This window comes from Idiotropiscis lumnitzeri, chromosome 13 (assembly GCF_059441095.1).
Source record: "Idiotropiscis lumnitzeri isolate Australia: NSW breed Sydney's pygmy pipehorse chromosome 13, RoL_Ilum_1.0, whole genome shotgun sequence".
Lineage (NCBI taxonomy): Eukaryota > Metazoa > Chordata > Actinopteri > Syngnathiformes > Syngnathidae > Idiotropiscis > Idiotropiscis lumnitzeri.
The window spans coordinates 16,851,182-16,861,922 of record NC_142403.1 but is presented as its reverse complement, the minus strand read 5'-3'; the positions used below and the strand labels follow the sequence as shown (position 1 = coordinate 16,861,922).

The window sequence follows — 10,741 nt, the reverse complement described above, 5'->3', positions numbered from 1 at the left end:
GATGGGAATGGCGATCATTACGTTACTTTACGAGGAAGTCATTAATACACTTGGGCGCAATGTTAGTCAAATGTCCCCGTGGCAGTATGGACACAAATAAAAACAAACATTAAGTACAAAAATAATTCATCTTCTAGGTACTGGTGCATGCGCTTGGCCTGCCTGCCAGTTCACAATTAAAAAAAAAAACTGTGTTACATAATAATAAAATATATTTTAACCTTCTAACGTAATTGGAGCTCTGCCTTTTTTAAATGTTCACGTTTTTATCATCATCTGCATCCAAACTTTATAACTTTTTTACTTCCATGGTTATACTTAATTTTTAAGATAAAAAAATATTGCATGTGTTTAAACAATGTATGACAATGTAATATGGTAAACTAAAGTTTAAAAAATATTTTGTAAAGATGTTAGTTTGACTTAACTTTTACATTTTTACCGAATGTTTTTGTTTTTATTTAAAACACTTTTTACTAAAATGTAAAATTTATTTTACTTCTGTCGGTACTGCTAATTTGATTTCTAGCAAATAATAGTTTTACGTGTGAAGGAAGTAGACTGTGGTGAAATCATGAAAATGGAAAAAAAAATGGAAAACACTAAACTGTAACATCAAATCAAAAGTTTATACCTCTGATGTAAAAATGATCATGTTTTGTGTGTTTGTACTTATGGTTTCCGTTCTAACTTTTGTTTTTGTTTTTACTTAACACGACTTTTTTTTATACATTTTATTTTTTGTTTTAGATTTGTAAATCATAAAAACGGGAAACAAGTAAAAACTTTAAAAAATGAATAAGTTAAAATGATGGCATAAAAATGTTTACTTTTAAATTTACATTTTTACTTAAATTTCAATTTATTCCACATTTTTAAATTAAACAAAATTGAGAAACATCCAAAGTAAAACTGCCGAAGAAGTTTAAAAGTCACGCATGAATTTTTTCTGTTCTATCTTGTTTTACATTTGTCATGTTTTTATTTTTATGTTATTACAATTTATTTTCACTCAAATTTGTTTTTTTTTTTTTAAAGAAATGTAACAATTACAAGAAAACGTGAAACTCTGAAGTTAACAGATAAAACTCATTAAGTTATAATGTAGATTAAAAAAATAAATTTGTGGTGAGCTTCTGTCGCCGTTTAGCCTCGACAAAGCTCTTGAGTCTTTGAAGCGAGCCGGGTTAGCCAAAGTCACTTCACGTTGGGAGGCGAGGCCCTCAGGCCTCAGCCGGGGGTCGCCCCAGCCGCAGGTCGTAGGATACCATGTGGAAGTTGTCCCAGGCGAAAAGCTTCTTCTGCGCCGGGTTGTAGTCAATCATGCTGTTGTAGCGGTACTGGTTCTTGAAGGGGATGGCCAGGGAGCGCCCGCGGCCGCTCTCCGTGTCGTACACGTAGTTGACGGTGGTGTTGGCCGCCCCGTAGCTGGCCACGGTGTAGAGGCGGCCACACACCAAGAAAGCGTTGGCCACGCTGTTCTTGCGGATGTTGGTCTCCCAGCTCTTGGTCACCCGCAGGTCATGCGAGTCCAGCTGGGACAGCACCACGGCGCCTTTGGCCTTGCTGGTGGAGTAGATGGCCCACAGGCCGCGCTCGTCCACTGCCAGGTCAATGTCGGTGTAGCCGCCCCACGAGTATGGGAACTGGCCGTGGAAGCCGGCGTGCGGCAGGTCGCGCCGCGCCGCCACGCTCTCCGACGCCAGGTCGAAGCGGATCAGGGTGCGACTGCGGCGGCGTTGGTAGTACAGGGAACCGCGGTACAGGACGGCGCCGGTGCCCTCCACCGGTTCCGGCAGCAAGACCACCTGTATAATGCCACATAAAAGTCAACACATTATATTGACATCCACGGCGGGGAAAAAAAAACATATTTGTCCAAAATGATAAACAAGTTTAATTTAAAAAATTCATTTGGGAAATAAAAGTGTCCAAAGTTGAACAATTTCAATTCAAAAACAAAATTCCCTGGCGAAAATCGGACCTAAATTTTTTTTAACCTACTTTTCCGGGGGGAAAAAAGGTGCCTCAAAAGTGTCACATTTTGTCTTCATGCAAAAGTCCAACAATTAAATTTTTTTGATGCTCAAAATGGATTTGAATTTCAAACCAAAAATGTTATCGTTATACATGGCTCAGAATGCAAACTATTTCAAATTTTAACAAGCATTCCTGGAAAGATAATACTTTTAGAAAGTTCAATTTTACCTCTAAAACCCAAAATTCACACAATTTTAAATTTGAAAGCATATTTTTCTTGGAAAACAAAATATACCTCAGATGTCAGATGAGTTCAAATTTTAAAACAATGCTTTCTACAAAAATCTGACTAAAAACCCAAACTATTGAAATTTTTCTGGACAAATATGACACTCCTCAAAAGTCCACCAATTTCAAACAAACATTTCCTAGCAGCGATAAAGAATAACCACCTTGGTGGGGAATCCCCTGGAGAGCTGCTCCATGTCTTCGTATCCAAAAAGCTGCCTGACGTCGGAGCCGACCGTGTCGATGCGCCACGCCATGTTGGGCCCGTACGGTGCCACGGCTTCGGGGTCCTGCATCCACACGCCATATTTGCCTGCGATGCTGTCAGCCTTCCTGTGAGTGACCGGCTCCGACACGGACACAAGCACGCCGCAACCTAGACCGCACACGACCGAGGACAGCAGTAAATTACACGTCAATCGATATCAGTTAATACTCGCTGCGCACAATGGGCAAGGAGGGCGCCACTGCCAACTAGTGGAGTGGAGGTGCAATTACACTTTATTGTAGTACGGCGGGGGGGGGGGCAAAAAGCATGTTCCTCAGCATCGCAAGGGGGCCGCCCCACTATTTTAGAATCACTGATTTAGTGGGACGTGCATTTACGTTAGCACTAGAACAGCAACACGACTTTGGCGGGAAGAATCGGTGGTGCTTTCTCGCCAGCATTTTTAAATCCAGCTTACACGTGTGAAGCGCACGTGTGACGATTCCCCCTCCCCTTGATCCTCCCTGGCCATAGAGACGATAGACAGAAGGTCCAAAAAAACGCCTGTGAAAAAGTCATCAGCGTGACGCTGCTATTCTGGACCCCGACGCAAAGTTCTTTATTAATAGCACTATTTGCTTTGGGGCTTGTCACTATGGGAGCTACTTTTTTGCCGGTGTCATGTTTGTCAGTGTCATGTTTGTGGGCCAGACGGGAGGAAGGACCGACTTGACAGAGCCTCCGACGTCATTGTATTTACTCGGAAGCTGCAAATCCAAGTCATAAAACAAAAAAAAAAATACATTTGTTTAAAAAAAAAAAATATTCCAGATTCCATCGTTTGAAAGATAAACTCAATGCCTTTAATCATTCGAATACTCAATTTTTATTGGCCCGTGACATCCCGTTTATTTATTTTTTTTTTTTTTTAGGACCATTCGGAATATGAGTTGTCATATGATGGCCTACATGTTAAGTGCCACACAAGTTTGTGTGAGACCAACAATGCCACACACTCAGTCGGTTGGCCCATGTGACAAGGCTCTGGAAGTTCAAGCCGCTGATTGATGGGCACGAGTGTTTAAAGAGACTCGTCCAAGGGATAAAGTGAGGACCTCTCGCACCCGAAGGGCGCATCATTACAGCCAGACCAACGAGGCACACATTTGACAGTTTGACCCCGTTACTTGTCATATGGTGGCCCATTTGACCAGCAGAAGTAAAAGCAGCTAATTTATGGCCACTGGTGTTTAAAAAAAAAAAAGACCAAAAAAACTGGGACGTGTGTTTAAAGATAGACTTGTCCAGGGGTTGAACCCGGGACCTCTCTCACCCATAGCGAGAAACATACCCCTAGACCAATAGGCCGCACAGGAAGGAAGCAGACTAAATTAATTGCAACACCAAAGAAAGAGAATGAACGCTCAAAAGACGTTACTTCAAATTTTTGTGACCTGTGTGTTTGTAATCCAGCATCAGGAAAAAAAAAGAGTTCAGTGATGGTTTCTAACCTGTGTTTCCTTCGGGTGCCGGAACTTCAGTCACCTCGGCCTTGAGCTCCTGGAAGCCCTGCTGCCATACAGAGTCTGTCTCACACACACACACACACACGTTGAAGAACCCAAAAAAGTTGATATAACAAATCCAGTGCTGGATTAGAAGACCACCTTACCTCTCAAACTGCTGCTGTCACCCTGCCTGATGGGTCGCGCCATCAGGTGGGACATGGAGCTTGAACCTGAACACACAAACGTGATTTTGAGTCAGGTGCTTCTTTGATTCTTTTCAGATTTTTGCAAAAATCGATACTATGGTCACAATCTGATGCCATCTGTTATTTGACATATTATTAAACCGTTTAAATGATTTCCAAATGAGGATAAGCGGATCAGAACATGAATGGATGCATTGACACTCTGAAAGTTAGTAACCTTTACTGTCTGAGACGTATTATAAAACGCCGATTCTGATTCTGCCCGACAGTGGCGATATAAAAACGAATTGAAGTCACATCCACGAGTTAACGGGTAGTTGGTGAGTCCGTGCGAGGGCGACAACAGCAGGGAATGTGACAGCAGGAAGTGGACACCGGCCCCTCTCGTCGCATTCCCAGCTGCTGTGGAGACAGCCAGTCGGAAGGCGACGTGACGCTCGGGGCGCTGCGGGGACGTAGTCAAATTAGTATCCGTTTTTCAGGTCGTTGGAGGTAGGAGGTCGTTGTTGACGGGTGAACGTCCGTCGAGCAGGGCAAATCCGGCAACAGAGTAGAGTATTTTCAAATACTCAAGTAATTATTCCAGAAGCATATTTCTGGTATGAATCGTCATTTGCATATAGGTTGTAACTACCTTATTATAAACCAATATTTGAAGCCGATATTTATTTCTTGGAAAATGGTGTAAAAATCTTGAAAAACAGTAACTCCAAAACTTTTATTAGTTTAATTAATTATTAGTTGTGAGTTGAAGTAGACTGACATTATTCAAATTTCAGCAAAGTCTGTTGTGTGTCTAACTCCAGGTGAAAAAGCAAACAGGCAGCTTACTGCTGATTGGCTGCCACCCACTGTATAAGGAACCAATCAGATGGAGCTGTAGGCGGGCCAATCTGCTTCTGCAGGCAGGGCCACCAGCACACCAGCGAGAGAGTGAGAAGTGTGCTTATTAGCGTGTAATTATTATAAAGTGTTCCCACATATTTTTTGTTCACGTCACAGAGACGTCCAGATGTCCATTTTAATCTCTCAAATCAACGAGCCGCCCGCCCAGCCCTAATGAACCAACTTGCTCGTCGTCGCCATAAAAGTTGAAAAAGAGTTCAACGCATGCCTTGGCACACAAACGGCGAGTTTTAATGATGCAGAAAAATGTTTTTTAATGGCTTTCAGGTGGCGGCTGTTGATGATGGAGACATGCGAATTAGAATCGTCAGCGACGGGGCGGTGGGGAATGTTTGGAAAGATAGAACAGGAGAAAAATCAGAGGATAATTCTAATCCCAAGTGTGTGTGTGTGTGTGTTGCTGCTGCCCCCCCCACCCCCTCCACTGGCGTCATGAAAAGCCTCGAGTGCGTAACCTCCGTTTCTAGGCTGTGCATCACATTTCAACTCCCCCCACCCCGAAAAGTTCACCATGCCAAGGAAAAGCGCCCGTCATAAAGACGTCATAAATATTGAGCTGACCCACTGCGAGTAAACTGAGCCGTGTGTCTGTTTACGCACAAACATTCACTTGAAAACATTAGTCCCTCCCCTGAGGAAGATCAAATTCCGCCAGGAAATGCTTTACACTGGCTCCCAATTAACTGCGGAATGCGTTTTAAAATTCTGCTCCTGATCAAATAACTGAATATATGAAAGAAATGCTGATTAAATATAAGCCCAGGAGGGCTGCCGGACTTGAGTCAATTAGTGGAGCCCAAATTCTAAATAAATACGGTGAAGCTGCATTTAGCTGTCGTGCTGCGCACAAATGTGGAGCGTAAACTGTTGAAAAAAAAATAAAAATAAAATTAAAAAAATATATATATACACAGAGAAGGCAGAACATCCAAAATTTAATTCAAGTGCATTTATTTAATGGGGGGAGTCAGTAAAAAATATTTATTTATTTATTTTTTTTTTTTTAACACATCAAATCATGCATGCCACAATTATTAGCACCCCTGATGTGAATACTTTGTACACATTTTCCAACAATACAGGGCCTCATCTCCTATATAATGTTTCACAAAATAGGGGGACTGTTGCTATCATATAGATAAAGATAAAATAGATATAATATACAATCTCTGGGAATCATCCAGCGACCTGGGTCCTCTCCTCTGCTCTCTCCTTTTTAGCTCACTCCGCACGTTTTTCAATAGGGTTGAAGTCTGGGGATTGAGATGGCCATGGGAGGAGCTTGATTCTGTGTCTGGTGAACCATTTATATGATTTTCAGTATGCTTCTGCAATAAAAATTGAATTCAATTTCAGGCTTTTAACACATCTTAACCAGGGGTGCCGATAATTATGGAGGCCTCTGTATATACGGTATGTGTACGGTATATGCATGTATGCGCGTATATAAAATAAAAATATAAAATAATTAATTAAAATAAAATTTTATTTATATATATATATATATATATATATATATATATATATATATATATAAAATAAATCAAAAAATATATAAATAAATAAATTAAAAAATATATAAATAAATAAATTTAAAAAAAAAAAATATATATATATATATATATATATATATATATATATTTATGCCCCCCCCTAGCAAGAAGAAAACGATTCACAACATTCATTCATAATAGCATTTTTGGTGCAAAACAAACTTACACCGTAGAGTTAATACTCACTGCGCACAATAGGCAATGAGAGCGCCACTGCCAACTACTGGCGTGGATGTGCAATTACACCTTATTTTAGTACGGCGTAAAAAAAGTATGATTCACAGGGTGACATGCGCCCCCCCCTCAGCATCGCATCGCCCCCCCCCCCCCTCCAGGGGGGCCCGCCCGCTATTTGTGAAGCTCTGTATTGGCGTGATGCACATGCCTAATTCTGACCAATCACTGTGACATGTGTAACCAACTGACCAATGGCAATCTGGCACAGAAAACATTCTGAACAAATCGTGTGCTGTAAGCAACGACTGAAATGTCGACTGACCAACTGTATGAAGAGGGACATGCGTACTCTGTCGTGGTTCTTACCTCCAGCCGGTCTCATCAGACCACCGTCCGGCACGGCAGGGGTCTGCGGGGGGCACGGTCTGCTCCTTAGCCTCTCCATCTCCCGCAGCATCTCCTCCAAGCGCCTCTGAAGCGACCCCAGCTCCCTCTGCAGCCGCTCCTTCTCGCCCTGCAGCAGATTCCTCTCGCCCACAGTCCGAGTCAGCGCTTCATGGAGCCGGGCGTCCGCCGTGGCGGCCCCCGCATCCCCTCTGGTCAGCTTGGACACCAGCGCCTCCAGCAGGGAGAGCCGGTCCTTGATGCCATCCACCTCGGGGCCTCCGGCTTGGGGGCAGCTGGCCTCGGCGGGGCTGGCCACGGTGAAGGTGTACTGGCATCGCCCGCTGCGGTCGTTGCCCCTCCAGAGGGCGGCTCGGTCTTGGGCGTCACTTCTTGGGACCAGCAACCCCAAGAGGCACACGGACAGAAGGAGGAACATGATGGAGGAGTTAATCCCAAAAATGTCTTTTTTTGTTGCTCCCTTGGCGAAAAGGTCGCTTCCACTGATCTCCCCCAGTGCCGCTCGCTGATATTTATACGGTGAGTGGACGAGGTGAAAAGGAGGGAGCAAGAGAGTGAGGGAGGGGAGAAAGAAAGATGGATTTACGGGAGGAGGTGTGTTTTGACTTTTTAAGCCCGGCTTTATTTTCACCCAGCGCCGACCCCAAACAAACAATCTCGACTTTATTTGTATTTGGCACCGTGTGTTTTATTTAATAACCTGGGTGTAATTATTAGGATGTGGTCCCTGCACATTCCGCGAAAGTCTGGACCTCATTGGATACAGTTACTGGAGTGTCCCGTTTCGTATAGTTAGTTGGGGGGGGTGGCGGCGGGGGGGTGCTAAGAGGGTTATAAAGTCCCCTGGGTCTTCTTTACCATAGGCAAGAAAACGAGTGCGGATGAAAGCATTTTAGAGAATTAATTGTGACAAAAATAAATAAGTAAAATGAACACTGTTCATCATGCATTTAACATTTAAAAAAAAAAATATTTCTGAATGATTTGTTAATAAAATGGGTAAAATGAAAAGTTTCACTTTTAAAAATCTATTTAATGTAGAAGAAAATAAAATTAAAATCGGAGTAAAATGAAAACATGTTACCTGCACATTTTTAATATAAAAAATAAAATAACTGTTTTGTTTATTGTAAATAATTATGATAAATAATTTCATGCATGCATAAAATATTTTTTTAAGAATAAAAATTAGTAAAATGTTTAATATGTTTTAAATTGGACAATTTATTACAAATAAAATGAGTGAAATTTTACACTTTTTTTTTTTTACATAAATGGTTGATCTATTGTAAATGATAAAATAAGACTAAAACAAGCAATGCGTATAAACACACACACACACACAAAATGAAAGCTATTTTGCCCGCCATTTTTGCCGCTGCTCGCTCTTCATCCCTTCACATGCTGAATCGCTCGTTGACTTTTAGCGTCATGCGATAGCCACGGTGATCCCGTTTATTTTCAGATGAGCAGCGCGATGAAAAATTCGCTGGCGAGACGCACGAGCCAGCCTTAAAAAAAAAAAATAAAAAAAATGCAGACGGGCCTCCTCATCTTGAACTTCATATTCTGCGCTTGTTTGGGTTATGAAAGTGGGCGTGGCCAAATCAGGCCAAAAAATTTCTACATTTTGGACTCATCCTCCGACACACCTGATTCATCAACAAGCTCGGAGAAGCCTGATAATTAATCATCTTGATCATTTGAATCAGGTGTGTTGGAGGAGGGAGCCATCTAAAACATGGTGGATAAAAGCCCTCGAGGGCCGGGGTTGTACACTCTTGCCCTAAACAACCAACCTGTGCCATTATCATCCTGTAGCAGAGCTTCTCAAATATTTTCTTAGTTAATACTCGCTGCATAAAATAGGCAAGGAGAGCGCCACTGCCAACTACTGGAGTGGAGGTGCAATTACACTTTATAGTAGTACTGCGGGGGAAAAAGCTGGGTCACATTTTCCCAATTAGCGTTGGACTGAACCGGAGAGAAGGCCTCGTTATCCGAACGGCGTTCGACGGAATTCTTCCAACTTGTGATTGATGTCGAAAGTTATGAAGAAGCATGTCTCAGTTTTGGGAAGATGGTGGGCAGATGTTTAAAAAGAGAATGGGATCAAGTGTTTAACCAGGCTTGTTTTTAACCAATCTTTAAATGTCTTTCATTGGAGATTTGTTGTCTTGACTTCCAGCTACCGAGACGCTCATATCATTCTTACCATATAACTTCTCCGAGTACTCGGTGTGTGTGCGTGTGTGTGACTAATACTGCTTGGCACTCGCTTCTTGCGTTTGATTTCCTTTGATGTGACTCATATAATCGCCGCTATGCCCGGAATCTGAAGTCATCCCAAAACGCAGGACCAAAACATGCTGTGCTGCCAATGTGGGAGGATTTTAGAAAAAAAAAAAAAAAAAAAAAAAAAAAAGTCCCCACTTTGCAGTTACAACATGACGGGATTTCGTGTGCTTCATCAATCAGACTTTTACCAACTGCATTTTTTTTAACAGGCGTGTGTGTGTGCAGGTTTGGAACTGTCGCAGACTTTGTCTTTTTAAAATGTCAAATAAAACTATCAACCTCGGGTGGACGTGCCACAATTGGGGCCTGTGTGAAATAAAAGATCTTGGTAGGACAATAATAAGGTCTGAGACATTTTTTTTAGCGGCTGCCAGCCCAATAAAATGTAAAAAAAAAAAAAAAAGACGGCATTTGGAAGACGGCACAGGACATCATCCGTGACAATTTTTCCTTTCTTCTTTTTTTATTTACATACTAAAAGCGACCAAATTAGGCCTGCACATGTACAGTCGTCTCCAAAAGTATTGGAACAGCAAGGTTTGTTTTTGTTGTATAATGAAGACATTGGAGTTTCAGAATTACATCAAAAACGAAAGAAACTGACTGTATCTTGGTGGAAGTTAATGTTTTCAAATTGCTGGCATCTTACAAATTAACTGACTCTACATGTTCGCTTCTTAGCAAAAATGTTGCCACAATCGTTCCACGTGAAAATAAGTCAATTTAAGCGTTGTCCATCTCACTCGTAAATTTGGTTGCAGTCGGACAAAATGAAGGAATTCAGGAAATGACCAAAATGACTTCAATGAGTAACTAAAAGAAACAATTTGCAATGTTTGTTTACTCCGTCATGAGTCCGAACACAGAATTGTGATTAATATGATTGTGCAATATGAATTCATCTGATAAACTCATAATTTATCGTCTACCTCAAGGGGGCGCCATTTTGGCTAAAACAGCCCTCGACTCTCAATTGAAATTGATTTCTAACTGTCCCAAAAACAGGAAAGTTGAGGTTGTCGTTTTTTTTTTTTAGCTATTGGTTTGTTTTTAAGGGGGAAGGGGGGGGGGTAAAGATAAATGAAGCATTTCCTCTTCTTTATCTGCTATCATGTTTCCGTCCATCAATTCACTCACATGCTCCTCCAGCTTGTCTCTCCAACTTTACGATGTCCTTCCGACCGCTGGCTCAAACCAGATCAAACCGGAGAC

General features: G+C 41.8%; 1 protein-coding gene across 1 annotated transcript; it reads right to left on the bottom strand.

The window, feature by feature from the left end:
- Positions 1 to 1,154: 1,154 nt before the first annotated feature.
- On the bottom strand, positions 1,155 to 7,725 carry myoc (myocilin). Its single transcript, XM_088313458.1, has 5 exons — positions 7,193 to 7,725; positions 4,149 to 4,214; positions 3,988 to 4,062; positions 2,433 to 2,644; positions 1,155 to 1,808 (listed from the first exon to the last, which is right to left on the bottom strand). Exons 1-5 carry the CDS (start codon positions 7,647 to 7,649, stop codon positions 1,224 to 1,226), a joined length of 1,395 nt encoding a protein of 464 aa, XP_088169584.1. The 5' UTR covers positions 7,650 to 7,725; the 3' UTR covers positions 1,155 to 1,223.
- Positions 7,726 to 10,741: the final 3,016 nt, after the last annotated feature.